The sequence below is a fragment of the Podarcis tiliguerta genome, assembly GCF_965153285.1.
Source record: "Podarcis tiliguerta genome assembly, chromosome: 4".
Lineage (NCBI taxonomy): Eukaryota > Metazoa > Chordata > Lepidosauria > Squamata > Lacertidae > Podarcis > Podarcis tiliguerta.
This window is the reverse complement of record NC_139537.1, coordinates 43,568,476-43,593,445: the sequence shown is the minus strand read 5'-3', so window position 1 is coordinate 43,593,445 and position 24,970 is coordinate 43,568,476. Positions and strand designations below refer to the sequence as shown.

The following is a 24,970-nucleotide window of genomic DNA, read 5'->3' as shown; positions in this document are numbered from 1 at the left end:
ATATATATGAATGCAAAAAAAGAGACAGAAACATAAACATTCATCTACTGAATACATATGCATGCCAGATTATACTACCCAATACACTGAAGCAACTCCTTTTGTTTTTAAGAAAACATATCTTTGCTTCCTGCCCCCTTCCCACCAGCACATTCCCACTCACAGATAGCTCTGTTTTAACATTTTCTTTATTACAGCCTTGAAAAAGTGGGATGATGAATGACTACTATAAGTTTTTCCTGCAGGATTTAACAAGTATAACATAGAATGCTAGTCACAGCAAATGTCTGGGTGGAGTAGAGAAACCTCAGAAATGCTCCACACAGAGCCAGAAATTAAGAGCTGTGCCAACACTCCAATCATGTGCCGATCAGATTCATTTTTACAGAGCGACAACACATGCCATGTTCAATTCTTTGAAGAGAAGCTGTCTCAGGTTGATTCTGTGTTTAATTAGCAGGCATAAGAAAGCTATCAGGAATCAGGTGTTGAATGAAAGTCAAATGAATCAAGTAAAGCCCATGGAGATGTGATGAAATGGCTGAGTTACAAAAGCTGGCTTGGATACAGGGTGGTAAGAGATGCTTCTGGGTGGGATGTTTTGCTGAAGTGTGGCAATGACTTGTGAAGCCATGTCTTCTTCTACTATACTAAGACTTGCCCTGGGACTGATTCAGGTGATATACAAATTGTGCAAACAAGCCTTTATGAAATAATGCGTTATTGCATACTCAACATAAAACTAATAACAGTTCTTAAACTCTAGAATTGCAGTATGTTCAGCTGTGATGAAGCAACCCTGAGCTCCTTTTTATTTAATAAATAAAACACAAAATAATGTACATTTCTTAATGAAATAGAAGTCCAAAGTGCTGGCCACCATATGACAATAGCTGTGAAGTGCAAACCAGATAGCTCATGTCTACCACTACAGACGACCAAAAAATAAACTTCATTGCCATAAAATATTGATTAGGGTGTTCTCCTGATAGTGGCATTGAGGTCCATTTCAGATTACTTAATATTGTGATAAGAAGCAACCATTTTGTGAAATATGAAGAATTATTCCACTTTCCTTACCTCAGTTTCACAAATAAAAAATCTATATTAATGTATCCTTATTATCACATATAAGGCAAGAGGTATGTGAATATGTGTGAATCACTAATGTCCACCAAATAGTGGCATACAATAAAACGGGGGTGTAGAATTTCACACGCACTCCGCTTTGGAAATGAAATGTATACAGTGGTAACTCAGGTTACAAACGCTTCGGGTTACAAACTCCACTAATCCAGAAGCAGTACCTCGGGTTGCGAACTTTGCCCCAGAATGAGAATGGAAATCGCATGGCGGCGTGGCAGCAGAGGGAGACCCCATTAGCAAAAGTGTGCGTCAGGTTAAGAACTGTTTCGGGTTAAGAACGGACCTCCGGAACGAATTAAGTTCTTAACCAGAGGTACCACTGTATTAACAGTGCATTGCAGAGGGGTGGATTAGATTGTCCCTTCCATGATCCCGTCCAACTCTACAATTCTGTGATACTAAGCTGGACACTACAGGCGATTTTTTAGCATGTTTAGCAAAGGTGTTTTTTTACCAGCACATGAAACAAAATATGCACTTCGAACAAATATTACAAATCAAAGTATGTCTTCAGCTGTGGGAAAGTGAAGTTGGCTTTCTAGCTCTTCTGCACAAATACCTATTGGTTTCAAGGCCTAATTCAAAGTACTGCTTATTATCTATGAAGCCCTAAATGACTTGTAACCAGAATATCTGAAGGATGAACTCCTTCTCTGTTGACCTGTTATCAGTTACAATCACTGGCTCTATGTTTCACCAAGAGAGGTACAGCTAGCAATAACATGGGATGAGGGCCTCTGTGGGAGTTAACTCAGTTGTGGAGCTCTCTCCACAAAGATAGGAGCAATCAATATGTACTTATTTCATCAGGACTTTAAGGGGTTTTATCTGTATGTTAACTTGTTGTTTTCTTTATTTTGTTTTGTAGTAGTTTTACCATTTTCAACTTTTACTGTTATTAGAATTGGGTTTTTATTATTGTGCACTGCCTTAGGGGAGCTTATGGGGGTTGAAAGCAGGATATAATTCTATAAATAAAACCTTTGATTCAGACACTCTCCTTAAACCTGGTTTTCTTTAAAAAGCCATAGTTAAAATTAATCACAGTGCAGCATTACATCTGAACCCTAGCTATGGTTAATCTAAAACTAAGGTGAATGTTTCTGATCTCCTGCTTGTGGCCAAGCTGGAAGAGGAAATATTGCACAAGCAGTACTCGTTTTGTGCTGGGGTTATGTTCCTGCACAAATGTGTTTGTGGGGCCCACATAAAGCATTCCATTCCATTCCACCCCACCTATTCCATCCTGATTCTGCCCTTTTGTTGACATTTTGGGTCACCTCTGGGTTTGGCACCATGCAGACATGAATAAATCAGTCATTGTCTGTAGTGTGCAAGCTCAAGTCCCACTGCAGCTCATCTTTGTTATTGTCAATATTTGACTAAGGTTCTTGCAATACATTAATTATGCCTAGCTTTCTACAGTTAATACTATTATTACCAGGTCAACTTGCCTGTGAAATGGTTTGCAGTCCACAAAGTGTTACAATAAATATGTTAGCCTTCAAGAGGACAAACATCTCTTTTGTTTTGTCCAATGTTTCTAAATATGTTTCTACTCAGTGTTCATTTGACTCAGCTCCCTGATGCTAAAAGCTTGGCAAAAGCAGAAGTTCTGTTATTGTTACCACTGTAATCCCTTAATGAAATTATGAACAACCGGGGGGGGGGGGGCGGAATGGGGGGCGTTAACGATAGCAGTTCAGGTGAGAATTCTACTAAGTTACTTCTGTGTTTAAACTGCCAGATGAAAACAATAAAATATACAAATGTAACTGAAATAAACACTATGCAACATCAGTTGCTTCACTTTTATGCTGCAACTATACAACTTCCATATAGGCTAACATTATTCTGTGAATATTAATGAGTTATATTCAAAGGAGAAGCTTCAAAACAAGTTCAATGTTCCAGACAGTCTTCTAAAGAATCCTCTGTAAATACTTCTGCAAATATATAAACAATCATTTTCAACGCGTGACTTTTTCTTTTCACAAAATGCTATGTAAGCAATGAACCACGTATACTTTAATATAGTGTCCACTGAATTATTACTTGCCATTCATTACCAAATACTAGCATCATTTTTCACACATGGTAACTTACCCTACAGTAACTGCCAAAATTAATGGACAAATGCTTCACAATCAGCACTCTTACTCTCTTAAAAAATAATCTTCCTTTATTTTAGTTCTCCATGTTAATGTCATTTTTCCAGCAATAATGCAGCAAGTTGCTTCAAATATACCTATGACATACATTCATAGTTATAAATAGCATATTCAGGTGTGTTATTCATTTTTATTCCACTCATCAACCAAAAAAACCACAGGCTTACAAATCACTTAAAAAGGGATGCCTTGCCCTCATCGCTAACAATCTAAGAAGACACAACATGAAAGAAAAATGGATCAAGATGGATGAGAAAAAAGCCAACTCAGGAACAAATTATTAGTTAAAAGTTCTTCTAATGACCTGCTGAGGTGGAAAGGTTGCTGGTAAATCAATTGTGCTGATAGAGTGGCCCTGCATCCCTTCTCAGCTGCAGCCTGATGCATTGGATGCTACCAAGTCACAGCTGACCGAGAGGGGAACCTGACCTTAATGGAGCAGGTGGTAGGCCTGCTTCCCATCTTTCCCCCCTCTGCTGATGAAATGGCTGCTGCTAGGTGACAGTTAATGGAGGAAGCATATTTTATACCACAATAGTAGTGACATTAGTAAAGATCTCACTATTTTAACAAGTTATAACTTCAATTGCTATGTGTTTGTCACTTTCTTTCTGGCTGGAAGGGCAGTGGTCCAGTGGGAAGGACATGAATGACTGGTCCCAAATAACTGGAGGTTATTCTTGAATGTGGGTCCACCACTAAGAATTTTTTATTTTTGTTTTTACCACCCATCACAACCTTTGGGGCAAGGGTACTAATGAACTAATTTTTAGGGGAGTTTTTAATGTTTGATGTTTTATTGTATTTTTAATATTTTGTTGGAAGCTGTCCAGAGTGGCTGAGGAAACCCAGCCAGATGGGTAGGATACAAATTATTTTATTTTATTTTATTTTATTTATTTATTTATTATTATTATTATTATTATTATTATTATTATTATTATTATTTAAAACTGGGGCAAGTTCACTCAGGAGGAACAACCTGGCCTCAAGACACCAAGGTCTTTGTCAAAATCAGCACTCAGAAACAAATGGACATGTTTGAGAACAAGCAAAATATAATAACTTCTGCAGGAGTCATTCAGCCATCCAAACCACTTTATTAGAAGTCGTTTTAAGTTCTCAAATGTTCCTCATAATATTCCATGAAAACTATTTTTTATCAACTCTTAGGGCACAAATTAAAATCACTAACATCACTTAACACAAATTACATAGCTAGTGCCCATTTGAATTATCTTCTATGTGGTCCTTAGATGCAAATGCTGAATGTTCACTCTTCCTACATGATGCAGTGGTACCTCGAGTTAAGTACTTAATTCGTTCCGGAGGTCCGTTCTTAACCTGAAACTGTTCTTAACCTGAAGCACCACTTTAGCTAATGGGGCCTCCTGCGGCCGCCGGAGCACGATTTCTGTTCTTATCCTAAAGCAAAGTTCTTAACCTGAAGCACTATTTCTGGGTTAGCGGAGTATGTAACCTGAAGCGTACGTAACCTGAGGTACCACTGTATTCCAACTTCCCTTGAATTATGTCCAATTATCATCACAAGGAATTGTTCTTTTTGTCTATAATTTAGATAACCAGTGTTGTGGTCTGATACTTATAACAAATGTGCACACTGGGCTTTCTTCCTCTCAGCTATTGCTTGTGCTTTAGTTATTGACTTCCAGGTGCACAAACCAGGAAATTAAAGCCTCAACCAAAGTTTTGGCTGCACTGGCCAACTTATAATTTTAAAATACAGTTGGTTGCTAAAACTTGGAAAGAGTGTATTGTATGTTTCCTCCAAGTTAATTAATTAATGTTGTTGTTGTTGTTTAGTCATTTAGTCGTGTCCGACTCTTCGTGACCCCATGGACCAGAGCACACCAGGTTAATTAGGTCTCTAGCTCTAAAGCAATCTGGTGTTCTCTTGATGTATTGACATGCAACTCCTATTAATCCCTATTGCAGTCCCACAACATTGGGGGTAGGTTGGGGGAAGCTGCTCTAAGGCAGGGTCACTCAAAGTACCTTGATTAGTGACATCCTCAACTATATGAGAGGAATTTTGCAACAAAGTGTTTGAAATAGAACATGAGCAATGAAATTTGGATAACTTCTTTTAAACCATTTTATCCTCCTTAAAAGTGAAAAATTCTTCAATTACACAGGCTTAATGAGTTGGCAAATATCTATCCTTACATGAAGGATACAGATATGGCAACCAATTCAGTGCACTGCTATTATACATTAGATAAGGTCAAAACATCTGTGGCAAGCACTCAGTTACTTTTACCTGAAAGTGTTGAAGAATAGTTACACTTAAAGGGCCTTCTGCCTACACGTGGCTTAGGGTGTTAATTAAGGAACCAGAGCTACTACAATCATATCTTGCACACATTATTGCAATTCTTCTGTAAAGCTGCAGAATTTTAAAGATGGTAGTAAAAACACTGAGGAAACCACTAGGAGTATAACTCTCTCTTAATAATTTACTTGTGGGGTTTTGTTTTTAACTTCCCCTTTCCTTTACCAGTTTTCAAAGAAGTCAAACTCTAAAAAAGTTTTCTGATGGAAGTTTTTATAGTGTCTCACACACATTTACCGGTAATCATCCTCAAATTAGTGGCTTCCATTTGGGAAGAAATCATACAGTCTCTTAGCTATTAAAAAGGTACCGGTACTTTCCCTTCATTCTGTAAAAGGCCCAATCATTAGCTATAGCATAAAGGCAATAATAACCACTTTGTATTGTTTGTGAAATCACCCTTTTGCTACACTAAAATTGCTATACATCCTCACCGGCTAAATGAAATAACTCACATTGGAAATATCATCAAGTCTGTTTACATTTTCATTGCATAATAAATTTTAAGCCAATGAATGAATCACTGATTTTATTCTAATCCTGTAATGTACATTTTACTGGAATTCTTTTAAATCAGACTATTTCACAACAATGTAACTGGAGGTTATTTTAATCTGGTAACTTTAGGCATTTCCAGCAAATGAACCTGATGAATCATTGTTGCATGTGAACCATAAGGTAATGAAACTGCAGTTCTTTTTCAGCAGGCATATATGGTTCTTCGTTCAGAGATTATGTCATCTATTGCTATTGAGATCGCTTCATGGAATATGGCTGTTTGAGTGCCAAAGGTTCCCACTGCATTGCATGTGGCACCATCACTTTCCAGTGAAAGCTTCTTTCCTTCGATGCCTGGATCATCTTGTGAAGACTCTGCAATTCCTTACTATGTAGTCCATTTGGTTTTGTTTAAAACAAACTCAGCTGGCAAGTAATGACACAGCAGTCACTTCTCTCACTACGGCAATGCCTCTATATTTTCTGAAGGTAATTTTGTGTTGTATTTCTTCATTGGACACTTTGAGGTCGTTCCTTCTTTCCCCCAATACCAATAAGGCTTATCAAATCTCAGAAGAGAATTGACAAAAAGCCACAAAGACACAATCTTGCAAGAGGCCTTTTAGGGAGAAAGCTGGAAAAAATGTGCCCCCATTCACCTCAACTGTGTTCTTTTTAAGTTCCTTTTAGAAGTCAAGTCTACACATACAACATGGCACATGGCATTTCCTCATATCTATAATCTATAAGGAATAGCTCCCATGCAAAGGGGGGAGAAATGCTGTTTGTTAGTTTTTTGCACGCTTTTGCTGACAATGTCTAAAGTAATCACTTGGAAAATCTGGATGGGCTTGAAAACTACAGTACTGTTTACATATATGGCACCAGTCACTGTTAGTCACATGGCTCATCTTTACCAGCCAAGCCAGAAGAGAGATACATTAATCCCCTGACTCCACATGTTTATGGTTCTTCGGGAACCCAGGGATCATCAGACTGAAGCTGGTTTAAAGCAGCACTAATAGTTGGCAGCTTGTCTAGACATCTGCCAAGGGACTGCCAGTTTAACAAGCCAGCATGTAGCGTAACCACTTGCCTGATAGCAGAATGAGAGTATGTACACATCAGATACTTGCCACGAGGGAAAATTTCTGGCCAAGAGTGAATGTCCCTCTGTTCCTTTGACACCAAACACTAGAGTGCACTTTGCACCTGGCAAATATGGAATGAAACTCATAATGAACAGCACCTTATATTTATGCAACTCAGCATGCAGCAGCTGCTGTCCTTTCCTAGCAGCTTTACCAAAAGAGAGAGGTGAGAGGCAGGAAGGCATGTCATCAAGTTAGTTTGAGTACACCCTTCCATCTCTGCAACACATGCATGCATGCATTCACATACAGACCTTTGTCACTGCCAATATTAATAGTACCTACAATTAAAAAAAAAGTTACAGATCAGGCAAACAATTTCACTCTATAGTAATAATACTATGTAGTTACAGTCATGGTGACTTTTGGAAGAACACTACGAAAGCTAAAATATGATGTTTTGCATTATATTTTATATTATAAATTTCATTTAGAATATTAAGCATACAACTTAATGGCTTAATGGGGGTTAATAAGAATTCCTCTGAATTCACAAAAAGTACATATCTGTTTTGCTCCTTATACACAGTAGAAACCTGCCACTCATTTGATTGTGCATTCATGCACAGCGGAAGTGACAAATCCTATTGCCATGTTTAATTAGGTATGTATAGTTTTTCCACACATAAGTAGGGTTCCAGCTGGGTTTTTTTACAGGAAGAGGGAGGATTGCCTCTTAAGATAGACTCATACAACTTCTCCGCTCCTTAGCTATTCTGCTAGTAAGAACTTTTTTTTTTAGATTTATTAGATGGGTGAATGGTGTGAGTTTCACAGTGCAGTTACAAAAGTCGAAATAGGTGATCCAACAAGAAAGATGGACAAATTGACCAAACAAAACTATTAGCCATATATTAATTCCTAAAGTTATTCTAACGAGTTTTACATTCCACTACCAGAAAGACTAAACTATGAATGTTCAAATGTTCCTTTCTAAATACTATCTTGAAAACCAAATTAAAAGCTATAATAGGAATCACGTTAAGAAACCTTAATGCAAACTTCTAGTCACAGGGAGGGAAAAAAATGCAATTCTCGTTTTACTAACACAGCTCGAAGATCACACAAAAAACCCCAGAGAGTGCAGTGGCAGCATCTTTTGATCTCTACATGTAGCAACTTTTGGCATATGAGTAAGTAATTCCTAGCCCTTTGAAAGGCCTTCTTTGAAGAAGGAACTGACTGTAGTGAACTATTCTTTCTCATTGTAGAACAATCGCTACCCAGTTTGACACACAGGGACCATCACATTTTGAGGAGGTTTACTTAAAAGCTTGTGTGTGTCTGTGTAGTTTTGGGGTTTCAACCTCCAAAACAGAATACAATCAGAATCCATTTTTACTACCCCTGAACGACCCTGTTTAATAATGTAACTGAAATGTCTTCTAACACAGAAGTAAGTTGACTGGGCTCACTATCGGAAAGTGTGCACATGACTTCAGTTTTTATAGAGGCTGTATGGACCTCTAAAGCACATAGCTTTTGAAGTCAATGGCATGAGAATCAGGGCTGTTTTTCAATTCTATCTGGTTGAAACCATTATCGAAACTATTGAGTAAACTTTTGCAAACTGTTCATATTTAACAAGATGAAATTATAAACACATTCATTTTGTTTAAAACAGTATTCCTCCACCTGTTCAGACAAGGGATGCAACTAATTTCAATGTACAATACGGGTCTTCTATCTCTCCATGCCCTTCCCAATAGCTCTATTTCCCCCTTTCTCTCCCTCCCTTTTTAAGAAGGTGTACCATTTTAGATTCTCATGTGACATGGTTTGGTGTCCAATCCACTAGCTAAAGATCCATGATAAAATACAAATTGTTTGTATTTCCATACCAGAGAGCAGAGTGGAAGTACTCCACTGGTTGTGCTATTCAGCATGGAGGGCAAACTAAGATTATTTCTCAAATAAACTTGTGTACAGTGGTACCTCGTGTACTTAATTCATTCCAGAGGTCCATTCTTAACCTGAAACTGTTCTTAACCTGAAGCACCACTTTAGCTAATGGGGCCTCCTGCTGCTGCCGTGCTGCCGTAGCACGATTTCTGTTCTCATCCTGAAGCAAAGTTCTTAACCTGAGGTACTATTTCTGGCTTAGCAGAAGCGTATGTAACCTGAAGCGTATGTAACCTGAAGCATATGTAACCCGAGGTACCACTGTATATTATATTGCTTCAATTAATCCACAAATAAATTGATTTCCAAAACAGAACAGAAGGATCAACTTTGCAGTAGGAGGGCTAACATAGAGCTATGCCATGGTCTCTGGATCATATGAACCCTTTAGAACACAAAAGAAACAGTGATTTGATGTTATACTCTCCTCTTTGTGTTGTTGCTGCTTTGTTTGTTTCTATGTATAGTAAGCAGTAACCTCATGGAGTGCTAGCTAGAAATGGTTACCATATATATAATGAAGCAAAAAGGTAACTGGAACGTAACCTTTAAAACGCAGTATGTAAATAGGAAGTTAAGTGTTTACAACCACAATACAGCACACACTAAACTTAAGAGTAAGTCCCACAGAACTCAGTGGGTATATTAATATTAGAAGCACATTGAACATATTATATCAGGAAAGCTCACAACAGCCAAGTTAAGCCAGCATTATTCTCATACAACAAAGACTGAGAGAATTTGTGGCTGGGAAGAGAATTGAACCATGCATTTGCTGGTGCACACTTTTAGGTATTACGCTAGGTTTCTATGTAATTAGCAACACATTATAAAGTGTTTTAAAATTGGTGAAAAAATAAGAAAAAAATAAATCCATACCATGAATAGACTTAGCTCTTTTCAGCTAAAGTTCTAGCAAATTTGACTGAAAGGGTTTTTTCTGGATCAGAAGTTGAATAAAGACACAAGACTGTGCTTGTTTTAAAAATAGAAAGAATTAACATTAATAATTAGGCATAATTATGTCAGTTACACATATTTTAATTAGCAGGACAGAAGCAAACCATGGTCTTTTGTATGAGAATTTACAGACCATTGCTGAGTGAAATACAGTACTTAAAACAACTTGCAGGCAAAAACAAATGTTAACTTTTCTTTGTTTCCATGTGTATCTTCTGGCATAATGTTTCAATCAGTTAGCTTTTGCAATAACTGATTGCAAAATTTCCAGAATTTGAAATTACTCACTCGGTCCTATTCAACATTATAAAACAACACTAGTTGAACATAGGGGCAGAGGGAGTACAGTACACAATACGGCCCATGAAAATTCTTGTAGAGTAGTTATAAAAGAAGTGTCATAGTCAGGATACTCAACTTCTATTAGCTTTTATAGTAAGTCAAATGCCTTGCAGCCATGCCTGTAACCATACAATCCGTACTTCTTGAAAACTAAATAAAAAAGTTAATGGCAAAAATGAAAATATAATATAAAACCCCATCTTCACCAGAATTATCAAATACTTCCTGAAGTAAAAAAAAAAAAAAAAAAAGCATCACAATTGGCCCAATGGTTTTTCACGTTGATGGTCATGCTGCAATTCAGAATAAATAGAAGCTGGAAGTGAAATATGGAAAATTAGACAACAAAAATCCCAGACTATTCCTCAGTAAGAACAGTTCTCTTGTGCTGCAGATGAAGAAACATGGACAACTGCAAACTTTTAAGTTAGACAAGCACACTGTCCTCACCTTGAACTAAAACAATAGAGTATTTGTGCATTTTAAAGTAACTCAAGAAGAAAGAACCAAACACAGCAAATACTTCCATGGGACCTTCATGACTCATAAATTTACTGTAAAGGAACATTAAGAACTGGAGAGTTTTAAGATATGAAATCTGCAACTAACTTGCACCGCGCTGGCATGACACTACAGCCAGGATAAAACTTCCCAAAGCTAATTAAACCAGTTCAAACAGTGACTAATGACCACTAATCCCACTATCTTCTCAATGATCTTGCCTTCCTCTGTTTATCACACTTGACACATCACTTTACACATGAGAAGAAACTTTTAGCATAGGAAAGTGAATAAAAAATAACCACAAGGGAACCCTTTTGCTATAAATCGGGGGGGGGGGGGGGCTAAGAGGGTAGTAAAAGAGGCAAGTGAGACAGTTTCCTCCCACTGACTGATTTGCATCCAACTCTGTGTCTTAAAGTGCACTCTGTAAAATAATGGAAACTAAGTGAGCTGGTGACATTACTCAAGAATTTAAGAAAAAACAGATACAGGGTTTCAGGTTTAACCTAGTCACCTGTCCTACTCCCACAGAGCCAGCTGCCCTACTGCAAAGTAACCCCTGTCTCATGGGTTATATCTCATTCAGCACATGGGAAGTAGCTCATTTTCCTATCCACTGTTCTCATGTCACCTCTGATCAAGGGAATAGGTTTCATGGGATTGTAACAATTTTTTGCGGTCAGAGTGAATGATTTAACATATGTGCCAAGCTTCCAGACTTTGCCAGAAAATTTACAGTTAGTTTGCGGAAAACTGAGCTAGTAGTCACATCCTAGTTTATATCCTTTCAAAATAATCATACTCAAATTCTAAAATCCCCTTTGTACGTTGTTTAAAAGTTGCCAGCTGAGGGTGGGTGTGAGCACAAGCTCTGACTTGCTAACAGAAGTTAAGGAAAGGGAGAACCCTTCTGGATGGGATTAAAAAGTGTTTTAAAAACCAATAATTTATCAATCTAATTCCACAAGCACATATCTGCCGAACTTCATACTTACTTCCAACTAAACATGCATAATGAACTTGGAAGTGTGTGTAAGGGGTGAAATTCATGAAAGAGTGAAACTTAAGTAACTCCAGAGATAATAAATCTATCTTGATCCTAAACATCCCTTAGTTGGAATTTCCATTTCAAAGAAAGGTCACTGCAAGCAAATCCATGTAGTAGTGAACTATCCACTTACTCTGGGAGGTAAACACCAATGGCTAGTGATAAACCATAGTTATTACCATATGAATATTGAACACTGGAACAATATGCCCTCAACAAAGGTTTAAAAAGTGATGCTTCATATCAGTACATCAATTGACATATACTGAATAAACCATGCCTCTAGCTTCCTACTTGCCAATACCTGTAACCTCTCCCCCCCGCCCCACCTAAAACTGTAGGAAGAAGTGGTTTCCTGCTGTTTCTTTATGATCTATTTTAATTACAGCCCTCTGCATACATCAAACAAGGACTAATAGCCCCCTTGTTGCGAACTAGAGTGGCTGGTCCTAGCAGTGAGGACATGGGGGGCGGGGAGAGAGAGATAGACCAGCTTGCTCCTGATCTACCTTTGCCTACTCTACTCATGTGCAAGCTGATCTATAAAACACAAGTGACTAAAGACTAAGCCTCACTGGACACAGTAGGGCTTGCTTCTGAGTAAACATGCATTTGATAGGCCTGTAAGGCTTCGATCCTTGGGATGTGCAGTGTCAAGTACATATAGTTAGGCCCTGGAGCATTGAGCTCTCAGCTGACTTGCTCCATCTAGTTTCTAGAAGCGGACTGAGGAGTTTGGAAGCATCAGAGGACCGGTCCTTTGCTGCCAATAACCCTGCTTTAATTTTTCAAAACTATGGGTGCAAACTGATGCATGAACTGTGCACATGCCCTCCATAACCTCAAGGCTAGACGAAAGTCGGTTCCACCCACATATTAAAAATCACTTGAACAGGCAGAAAAACCTGAGGAGAGAGAGAAATAAGAGCAAGCTCCGGGAACCAAAATTGGATAAAATTGTTGAGCATCTTCAGCTGGATCCTAGGCTCAGTTGCCCTGCAGTGAGTGACTAAAGTGGATGACTTTTGAGAATGGCCCATTGTTTTCAGTGTAAGACTTAAGCACATGTTTAATTATTTCCTGCTTAAATCAGCAGCAACGGCTAGAGTTTTACACTTCCTTGAATCCTGCCCCAACTGGGATAAGCAAGGGAGCCATCTGCCCGCTCGACAATACGAGATCAATAAATAAAAATCATTCGAGGAGCAGCGATTACCTGAGCAGAGACATAATAATCCAAAGAGATAGAAGTGTACAAACTCCCCGATCATTGTCTCCAGGTGGAGCCTGTCGATAATCTCATGCCAAAAGGGAGGGCTGGAGGAAGAGGGGGAGGGGGAGGACTTTCGCCAAAAACCCCTCCAAGGCTTCCCAGTTTGTAAATCCACAAGCAGCTTAACGTAAGCGGCGGCGTCCCAAATCCTCCAGAAGTTGAACGGGGAGCCTCCTCCGGGCTCTTCGCAAAGAGTCTCTATTGTCAGCAAAGGCAGGCAGGGCTCCGCAGCTCCAGCCCAAGCCCAAGCCTGCGCTCCTTTCTCGCCCCGGGTTATCCCAAAGGGGGCTGCCTCGCCTTGCCGCGCCGCGGGACCATCCGACAGCAAGCGAGAAACAAAAGCAGCAGCCCGCCCGCTGCCCGCGCTTGCTGGCTGGCTTGGCTCTCCTCAAGGAAAGAAAGGCAGGCAAGGAGCAAGGAGCGCGCAGGTCACGAGAGGGGCCCTTCGGCGAAGTGCAGAAAGTGCCGCCGCTTCTTGCGAGGGTCTCAGGCAGCGGGTGGCGGAGACGGGCCGGCGGCTGCTCTGGGCGAGGACTTGCCTGGTGTGGCGCTGGGCGAGCGCGCGGCAGACAGAAGTGGCGGCGCAATCGCAGCAGCAGCAGCAGCAGCAGCCCTGGGTCCCATCACTTGCAGCAAAGCGCCGGGACTGCCAAGCGAAGCAGCTTCCCGGCAGCCAGAGCGGAGCCGCGCGTCGCACCAGCCCGCACCTCCCGGCTGTCCGTCCTGCGAAGCGACGGCTCTCTCCTCCTCCTCCTTTTCCTCCAGCTCCTTCCCTCTCCAAAAGCGGAGATTGGCACAAAAGCGAGGGACCGGCTGTGTGGGGTGGGAAAACTTCTGAGGGCGGCCTCGTCCTCCTCTTCTGGGCAGCCCCTGGTGGAGAAAGGGTGTAGCTCCTCGCCTCCACGCTGAGGGGGCTGCAAAGCTCCGTCTCGCCCAGCAACCCCTGAAGTTTCTGGCGTCGCGTTGAGGCAGGCGCGAGAGAGAGCGCGCGCTTGTCTTTCTCGCCTTGCCGCTGCAGGTCTGGTGCCGCCTCAGGACACCTTAAAGGAGCCGCGCCTCCCCAAACTGCTCAGAAAGAAAGAGAAATACAAAACGGCTACAATGCGGAGATGGAGAATCTCCTTCCTTTAAGACGACAGCGGCAACAACAGCCCACATTCCCATGTAACTTTCTTGCGATAGCAAAGGGTTAGAAACTACCCTGCGCTATTGGATAACAAAAGGCTACGACTTGGAATATCACGGAGCCCGGAACAAACCATTTTTTTTTAAAAAAAACAACAACCCATTACTTGCCTGGTGCTGTAAATGGAACTTCCCGACGTAGGATTCAAAAAATCCTCCCGGGGAAACACGTGTAACCCTTTCACTGCTGCACAGCTGCAATTAGGTTCCACTGAGTATAGGAGAAGAGGAGTATTGATTACTGTGAACCGAGCAAGCGAAATAGAGGGGGAAGGAAGCAAGTTACAAAAGTGACAACTCCTAGGGGTGGAGGTGTCTCCAACCTCCTCATTATTTTTGAAGGCCTTCTCAGCAGTGGCATCCTCTATGTGGAATGCCCTCCCATCAGATGTCAAGTAGATAAAGAGCTTCACAACTTTTAGAAGACATCTGAAGGCAGCTCTGTATCAGGCAGGTTTTAATGTTTGATGTTATGTTTTATATGCGTTTGAAGCCACTCAGAATGGCTGGAGCAACCCAGCCAGGGTGGAATATAAATAATAAAGGTATTATTATTGTTGTTATTGTTATTAGCCTGGGGCTCAGCCCCCCCACCATATTGAGGGGCAGAGGAAGCTGAGCGCCAAGCATCCTCCTCCTGCCAGGCCTGGACATCACTGATTGACAGAAGCCAATCTGCAAATATTCTCAGCAAATAGAAGGTGTCACTGCTCTCCAACCCCTAGGCTGCCCCCACCCAGCACGATTCAGAACCCCACCCCTACGTGTGACGGGCCTATGATTCCCGCTTCAGCCTTTGGGTAAAGTTGATTTGACTTCCTCGTATTTGATGTAGATCTTCACTCACCCCATCTTCCCTTTGGCTCAGGTGCCAAAATGTCTTGGGTCAGGCCTGCCACTTGATCATTGGTATCCAATCCACAATAGCTGATCAGAATCATGTTGTTCCAATTTTTTCTTTCCTCATCAGAAGTACAGTGGTACCTTGGGTTAAGAACTTAATTCGTTCTGGAGGTCCGTTCTTAACCTGAAACTGTTCTTAACCTGAAGCACCACTTTAGCTAATGGGGCCTCCCGCTGCTGCCGCACCACTGCCACGCGATTTCTGTTCTCATCCTGAAGCAAAGTTCTTAACCCAAGGTACTATTTCTGGGTTAGCAGAGTCTGTAACCTGAAGCGGCTGTAACCTGAAGCATCTGTAACCCGAGGTACCACTGTATAAAGCAGTTGAGCTTAGGGAGAAATCTTATGCTTCTTGGGAGAGTGGTTATGGGGCTACAGGATCAATGCAGGGTGCTCCAGGGGTGTGGTCGGGAAGACCATGGATCCACAGTACTCTAAGCCCCCTTGTTCCCCCAGTGCACACCCACACCCACATTTGGAACAGACCTTGAAACCACACCAGACCTGGAGCTGCTGTAATTAATCCCCATCCATTGTTGTCAATGGGGGAGGGGAGAACATGAAAAAAAAGGAACACAATAAATCTTAAAAGGTACAATTCATCTTCCACCCTGCATGCAACCAACTTTGGATGTGGTGAATTCTCTTCCCACCCACACCTCCATAATATTGCTCTGTTAATATATTACTGTTTGTGATCATTTGCATATTTACTCAGATGTAAGCAGTGATGGGTGAAACCCCTTCCTGAGTCATAAAAGGAAGGGCTATTCCTCCTCTAAAATATTGGAAAACAGGATTGGAACTAACCATGCTAATTACAAGCCCATTTTGGATCTTGTTACACTCCTGTTCACGCTGTGATGCCCAGGATGCGACTTCCAAGGGACCATAGAAACTGAGATGCTGCCATGCAAGTTTCTAAGCACAAAAAAAAGAAGAGAGGTGTGGAAGGAAGTTAGGAACTAATTTCTGGCTGGCATTACAAACACAGCCAGAAAAAAAGAGGGGGAGGAAGTATGTGGTTGAAATGCTTGCCTTGAATGGGAGGGCAGCCCCCACAAGTTATTGTGCTTTACATTTTGAACTGGAGAATTTCAGACCTTGGCAACACCACCAGATTAACATCAGTGTGTGCAGTGGGACTTAACTCCACAGAAAGTGTGTACAGCATTGGAGCCTTAACCTGTAGGCACAAAGCCAATGATAAACTGGATGACTGCCACTGCCTCACCTCTTTCCTTTATCTGTCATCTAGAAAACATGTTTACTTTCCACAAATTTTTACATAATTACAATTGTTTTAATAACTGCAGGTGTATTGCATAATACTTGAGGCTCAGTCTGCACTCCCTTTGATTATTTTCACATATATACAACCTGAGCCTATGGTGGAGGAGTTCACAGCATTAACACCCCAAGAGGACCTTGCTTCCCACCTGGCTGCAGCCTTGCACTGAAACAGAAATCAAACATTGCTCTGTCTCTCTAGGTTCCCTGCTTCCCAGCTTGCTGCTTTGCTTTTCGCTTACATCAATTCAAACTCTCTGTTCTTGTCTTTCTAACTAACTGCAGTGGTACCTCGTGTTAAGTACTTAACTCATTCTGGAGGTCCGTTCTTAACCTGAAACTGTTCTTAACCTGAAGCCCCACTTTAGCTGAAGCAAAGTTCTTAACCCGAGGTACTATTTCTGGGTTAGTGGAGTCTGTAACCTGAAGCGTATGTAACCTGAGGTACCACTGTACTTGTGAGTTGAAAAATGGGCCCCCCACCCATTTGCCATCTCATACAGAGCCACTTTCTTTGTTCCCCTTAATCGCCCATCACCATGCCAGGAAGCTAGCTAAACTATTCCAGGAATTAGAAGGGGGCCCAGGCCTTCAGCCTAACGCTTCTTCCAACTCATCACTATAAATCCAAGACCAGTCCTACCAATAAACAGAGGTAAGCAGCTGCCTCAGGTAACAGACAGAGAGGTGTTGGAGGACAGCTGTATGGGCCATACTGCCTGTCCTTTACCACTAAGCTAGCTAGGTGCTCTCTCTTTTAGTGGAGATCACTGTTCTGTCGCCAGTGTGAAAATAAGATGCAGCTGTCAGTAAAGGTAAAGGTAAAGGTAAAGGTAAAGGGACCCCCGACCATTAGGTCCAGTTGTGTCCGACTCTGGGGTTGCGGTGCTCATCTTGCTTTATTGGCTGAGGGAGTCGGAATACAGCTTCCAGGCCATGTGGCCAGCATGACTAAGCCGCTTCTGGCGAACCAGAGCAGCGCACGGAAATTTCTTTTACCTTCCCGCCGGAGCGGTACCTATTTATCTACTTGCCCTTTGACGTGCTTTCAAACTGCTAGGTTGGCAGGAACAGGGACCGAGCAACGGGAGCTCACCCCGTCACGGGGATTCAAACCGCGACCTTCTGATCGGCAAATCCTAGGCTCTGTGGTTTAACCCACAGTGCCACCCGCATCCGTCAGCTGCCAGTACTATCACCTTTTATACATGGAAAGGGAGTGTGTGCACAACAACATGCCTTAGGCCAGCCCTGAGTTCTATGATGAATGGAACTAGAACAAAAACCTGCCTAAAAATGGCAGCATCTGCTCTGCTGTTTTCCCTAGCCAAAACTCAAACTGTGGATAATCAGCAGCGAGGGGAGAAATACTCTACACATGCACAAAGGCCTAATTCTCAGTTCTTAAAAATGATTCCAATAGAAGAGAGCCTTCCTTTTAGCAAAGGTCCTTCACCAGAGCAGCCTGAAGTAACCTGGGTAGGGCTTTTATTTTGTTGTGTAAAAACATTCTGATTTCTTGTCCAGACTAGCTAATAAATTGAACCTATTGAATGGAATCCAAAAAAACAAACAAAAAACAATGAATTCCACATGCCCAGGTGAGGTTTGCCTCATGTTTCTTAAACAGTAGCTGATTCCCCATGTTGCACAGTTATCTGGTCTTGAAACTGAGGGGTTGTCAAAGGATGTTTGTGCTATTATAGGAGGGTGTGCAGTTTAAAGGTTAGGACACATACCCATGTTCTTGGATGCACCAAAAAGTAGCTCTTTGAACAAGCACCATTGATGATTATTTCCCCATGCAAACGCAAGTGTTGTGCTGTGAGTGGGAGGGCATTTTCATTAGGAATGCAATAGGGGGTAGGAATGCAATAGGGGGAAGTCCCGTCCACAGCAGGAAATGGTATTAAAAATTCAGGTCAGTTGCTCAGATGTAATGTAAGTAACGTCACATGTAGCATGACACCCCCTCCTCCCAGTCTTGGTTTATAACTAAATAAAACCCTCATACAACCTAAGACCATAATCCAATTTTTGTGTGTGATGCAACCCATGCACTCTTTAAATTGTAGAACTTTTGCTTCTTTGGGTACAAATCCTATACCAGGGGTCAGCAAACTTTTTCAGCAGGGGGCCAGTCCACTGTCCCTTGTGGGGGGCCGGACTATATTTTGGAGGGGGGGAAATGAACGAATTCCTATGCTCCACAAATAACCCAGAGGTGCATTTTAAATAACACACACATTCTACTCATGTAAAAAAATGCTGATTCCTGGACCATCCACGGGTCAGATTGAGAAGGCGATTGGGCCACATCTGGCTCCTGGGCCTTAGTTTGCCTACCCATGCCCTATACATTAATCAGAGGTAAATCCCGCTGAATTCAATGGGGCTTGTTCCCATGTAAGTGGAATTAGCACTGCAGCCTTAGAGGCACAAAGCAGATTTTTGTTGAGCTTTCTCTAGAATGCGGGGGGGGGGGGGGGGCTCTAGCTGATATGTTCTTGGAGCTGATCATTGGTCATGCTTGCCATAGTTAGAGAACATACAAATTTCCTCAGGTGGCCTTAGTGGACCATCCAGTTGAGATACATGATGACATCTCCTGGATTCTAGTGTCTATGATGATTTGCTATTCCCTAAGCCAGCAGGATGCTGGAGGAGACTCTTGAGAGTCCCATGGACTGCAAGAAGATCAAACGCATCCATTCTGAAGGAAATCAGCCCTGAGTGCTCACTGGAAGGACAGATCCTGAAGCTGAGGCTCCAATACTTTGGCCACCTCATGAGAAGACTCCCTGGAAAAGACCCTGGTGTTGGGAAAGATGGTGGGCACAAGGATAAGGGGACGACAGAGGACAAGATGGTTGGACAGTGTTCTCGAAGCTACAAACATGAGTCTGACCAAACTGCGGGAGGCAGTGGAAGACAGGAGTGCCTAGCGTGCTCTGGTCCATGGGGTCACGAAGAGTCGGACACGACTGAACGACTAAACAACAACAACAAGCCAGCAGGAAGCCCACAATAAAAAAATACAATGCATGGCCTACTGTGTCATTGATTTACAATGTTTAATCTCAGAAATCAGATCATGGGAAATAGATCATTTCCCATGATCTATTTCTTTTTAAAAGAGAAGCAGCCTGGTATTTGATGTGCTTTGAGAACTTTTTTTCATTTTTAATAGATTATAAGGGTATTAAATTCAGATTTCTTTATAAAGCAAGTTATATTTAAAGATATATACTAAGGCTGCAATCCTAACTCCATTTATCTGGAAGTAAGAGGGAGCTACTTCTAGGTAGACCAGCCTAGGATTCTATTGGTACTATGGGTTGGATCCAGACTTAGGTATAATTGAAATCAATGAGAAAAGGTAGCCATTACTAAGTTAAGCACTATTGATTTCAATAGGAATGAAGTTTGACCCAATGCCTTTTTTAAATCCAAGTTGAAAATAAAAAATGTGATTCAATTAGAACGAAATTAAATCAGCTATTTAATCCACCCTGTATCTAACTGTGAATGTGTTAGCTTTACCACCCATGTAGTTGATGCTTCAAGTCTAAAACCATTAAGAACAGTTCATCCACCCACATACCTTCTTTCTGACTCACCCAGAGGCAGTTATTATAACATTACTAAAATTGTTATACACAGCAGAGTACACATCGTGACCTCCTAATTCTTTCATCACTCCTTTCAGTTAATTACTAGATTCCACTGTACTGTTTCACAGCTCCAAAAGACCAGTTCTTTAAGGGCTGGTCCAGACAGTGGTTTCCCACGCTTATGATTTGGCATTGTACTGCATAGCCAGGAGTAGACAAAATGTCACGGTGAAAAACAGACGCCTTTTCCCATGAGACAGCTCCATGGCAAGAATAGGGAGCCAGACAGGCACGTATTTTTACGCCAATATGCAACTGCTTTGTATATTTGATCCAACTGCAGAACTCTGGGTTTTCGGAATGCAAAGCTCTCTCTGTGATTCAGAAGTGTACAGACCTTCAAAGGATAAATCCCTGACTTTGAAGTGTGAGAACATAAGGTGAGTCTGCTGGATAAGGCCAATGGCCTATCTAGTCCAGCATGCTGTTCTTGCAGTGGCCAGCCAGATGCCTGTGGGAAGCCTGCAAGCTGGATGTGAGTGCAACAGCACTTTGCCCACTTGTGATTCCCAGCAACTTGCATGCAGAGGCATGATGCCTCTGACAGTGGAGATAGAACACAGCCATTATGGCTAGTAGCTGCTGATAGCCTTGACCTCCATGAGTTTCTCTAATCATATTTTAAGTTGGTAGCCATCACTGTGTCGTGTAGTAGCAAGTTCCATAGTTAAACTATGTGCTGTGTAAAAAAAGTGCTTTCTTTTATGTGTCCTGAGTCTTCCAACATTCAACTTAGTTGGCTTTCCACAAGTGTCTAGTGTTATAAGAGAGGGAGAATAGAGAACTTTTCTGTATTCACTTTCTCCATTCCATGCTCAATTATTAACCATTTATTATGTCACCCCTTACTCACATTTCCTCTAAAAAGTCCCAAATGTTGCTGCACTTCTTCATATGGGAGTCCCCTCCCCCATTGATGTTTTTCGTTGCCCTTTTCTGAACCTTTTCTAACTCTAGTAAAAAGGTAAAGATACCCCTGACTGTTAGGTCCAGTTGCGGATTACTCTGGGGTTGCGCGTTCATCTCGCTCTATAGGCTGAGGGAGCTGGCGTTTGTCCGCACACAGCTTCCAGGTCAAGTGGCCACCATGACTAAGCCGCTTCTGGCGAACCAGAGCAGCGCACAGAAACGCTGCTCTACAATAATGATATCCTTAATGATATCATTATTGAGATGAGGTGATCAGTACCGTACACAATATTCCAAATGTGATTATACTATAGGTTTGCATAGCAGAATTGTGATACCTGCATGGGGATGACACACAGCTCTATTTCTCTGTAACATCTGGATGAATCAGTAGCAGCCATTCAAGTACTGCATCCAAGTACAGTGGGAGACTGGATAGATAAAGGTAAAGGGACCCCTGACCATGAGGTCCAGTCGTGACCAACTCTGGGGTTGCGGCGCTCATCTCGCTTTATTGGCCGAGGGAGCCGGCGTACAGCTTCCGGGTTATGTGGCCAGCATGACTAAGCAGCTTCTGGCGAACCACAGCAGCGCACGGAAACGCCGTTTACCTCCCTGCCGGAGCGGTACCTATTTATCTACTTGCACTTTGACGTGCTTTCGAACTGCTAGGTGGGCAGGAGCTGGGACTGAGAAATGGGAGCTCACCCCATTGTGACAATTTGAACCGCCGACCTTCTGATCGGCAAGTCCTAGGCTCTGTGGTTTAACCCACAGCACCACTCACATCCTTGGGAAACTGAATAAGGGCCAATAAACTGAGTTTAAACTCCGGCAAGATGGATTCCCTGTAGGTGAATGATTCATCTCTTCAGGAGATAGGCCAATTATCTGTTCTGGAAGGGGCTGCATTCTCTCTGAAGGAACAGGTGTGTAGTTTGAGGGGTGCTCCTGGTTTTATCCATGTCACTTAAGGTACAGGTACCCTCTGACATGGTGTCCAACTCAGCACAAAAGGAAGTCTGGATGAGCCTTCAGATAGCTTGGCCACTGTGATCCTGGCAATGGTAACCTCAATACTGGGTTGCTGCAATGCACTCTTTGTGTCTGGAAGCTGCAAGTGGTGCAGAATGTAGCACCTATGTTGCTGATAGGGGCTTCCTCTTGACAACATGTAACACAAACAGAGACTGGACACAGCTGGGACTTGTCTCTGTGGAGCCTCTCACAGCTGCGTATGATGTGCTCTCCTTCCTCTGCATACTATAAAGAGCAGGCTTCTTCAACCTCGGCCCTCCAGAGACTACAGTTCCCATCATCCCTGACCACTGGTCCTACTAGCTAGGGATCATGGGAGTTGTAGGCCAAAAACATCTGGAGGGCCGAGATTGAGGAAGCCTGATGGATAAAGAGGAAAAGAGGTCAGAGAGGAAAGAACAGCATATACTTGAAAGGAAAGGAAATTTAGAAAATGGAACATTGTCTAAGTGTAGAAGATATAGCAGGAACTGACAGGGAGCTCTGTCAGGGTTATAACCCAGTGGTGAGCCAGGAAAGTAAACTCTTTACTTATGGGAGGAGGGGAAGGAGAAGTAAATTTGAAAAGGTATTCCCAGGCAGAGTTGAATGAAGATAAGCGTCCCAACCTTCCTGCACTAGGCACTAGAGACTCACCAAGACTTCTCTGAAGGAAATAGCATAAGTTAGCTGCTCTCGTCTGGGGGAGATTTCAGAACAAAAAGATGCTAGAAACACTTTTGCTGAAGGAGATGCACTGGCTCCTAATATGTCACTGAGCACAGCATTGAAAGTCTTTAAAGCCCTAAATTAACTTGGGAGCAGGTTATCTAAGGGATCAGAGAAACCTGGGCTACCTAAGAGGAAGCTGGGGGTAGCTGAGTTGACCGGACAACATTTTATTTCAACATGCCTTTTCAGCACATTGTGCAACCTGATAATTTAGTATAGGGCAACTCTTCCCAATGCAACAAAGAAAAAGGAAAAAAGCTATAACTCATCTATATGTTTTACTTGTGGGTCATCCCAAAGGTCCCAACTGCCATATGTATTATATAGGAAAGAGTGATAGGATGTCACCTGGTGGAATGTGCATACTCTTCATTAAAAAATTAAAATCAAAGTCGACAAGCAAAAAAGGGGGGAGCTTTGAATGACATGCATTCAACATTCACAATAAAATGGAATGGAGCCTTGCTACACACACACCCAATGCAATTATGCTAGGCATCGTGAAGCCTTCAAGAAAGCATTATTTCCCCACCCCCAATAATGTCTGGTTTTGAAACACATTCATGTCACATAATATATGGGCACTGAAGAAAGGCTGTCAAAATGATGTGCCTAAAATGTGCCTGAGAAACGAAAGTATATTCACTGTTCAGATATCATGCATTTAATGTTTCCAAGGACATCCATTTTTAAATGATTTGCACAGAATTTTTTTTTAAAAAAGAAAAGCTTCTGTCTCATTAAAAAGAAATGGAATAAAATGATACATTGTACAGTTCTGCCAGTGACAGTTAACTATGGAGAATGTTGCATTTTTAAAAACATGGCATTAAAATAACTTTTCTATACATTTTATTTTGGGGAGAAAGGCTTCCTGTATGTTTTAATTTAAATAGATATTTAATATTCCATATATATATCTAGAGTAAAATACATCATGTGCCTTATAGGAGTGATTTATTAATATGTGCTTGTAGAGTTGGTTTCATTTTATTGGATATTAAATATCTATTTATATGTTTGTATATCCCTTTCAAACATTGTATCCTTAATTGTGTTTTCTTTGTGGTTTTTGGGGTTTTTTTTGCTAAGGAAAGCACAACTTTTGTTTTTATAATTCACCAGCATTAAAAATAACAGTAGCAATTTGGACTTCAAAGGAATTACATAAATGATCCATCCTATTTCTTTCACTAAATTACTGGTCATATTTAACAAAGCCTCCATTTATGAGCTGAAGAATCATAAAGAATTAACTTTCTGTCTAATTCAAGGAAGAAAGTAAAACAACCGAAAATTATCTGCATATTTGCACAGTACAATTTATGATGAAAGCCGTTCTTGGCCAACTGTACCTGAGATGTTTGTTGGGAGGCTTCTAAACCCTTCAAATGACGGCAGGATACAAAATAAAAAATAAACTGCTATATAAGCACATCTTGCAAGAGCCTTAAGCATTTTCAAAATTCACAGACTGGATAAAATTATCCATATAAAAATAATTCAAATGTGCTTCTTATTACAATATACCATATACCGTATTTTTTGCTCTATAAGACTCACTTTTCCCCTCCTAAAAAGTAAGGGGAAATGTGTGGGTGTCCTATGGAGCGAATGCAGGCTGCGCAGCTATCCCAGAAGCCAGAACGGCAAGAGGGACTGCTGTTTTCACTGCGCAGCGATCCTTCTTGCTGTTCTGGCTTCTGAGATTCAGAATATTTTTTTTCTTGTTTTCCTCCTCCAAAAACTAGGTGCGTCTTGTGGTCTGGTGCATCTTATAGAGCGAAAAATATGGTATATTAAAACTTTGACATTGCTCAAGTCAAAACCAAACGAGTCACATTGATTTGGATGCATAAGCATCAAATTCACTGAAGAAAATGAAATTTTAAGGATGCAATCACATGGCTCC

General features: G+C 41.5%; 1 protein-coding gene across 4 annotated transcripts in view; it reads right to left on the bottom strand.

Annotated features, from left to right (window-relative positions):
- The window catches only part of ROBO1 (roundabout guidance receptor 1), a 564,053-nt gene that overhangs the window by 248,636 nt on the left and 290,447 nt on the right, over positions 1-24,970 (bottom strand). For 2 of the 4 annotated variants that reach the window (XM_083439175.1, XM_083439176.1), the window contains exon 1: positions 13,292-14,330. The exons of the other annotated variants lie outside the window; for them this stretch is intronic. In XM_083439175.1, the coding sequence (XP_083295301.1) occupies positions 13,292-13,346 (55 nt within the window). In that variant the 5' untranslated portion in view covers positions 13,347-14,330. Of the gene's footprint in view, positions 1-13,291; positions 14,331-24,970 lie in introns of those variants that run through there. 4 annotated transcript variants of the gene reach the window in all.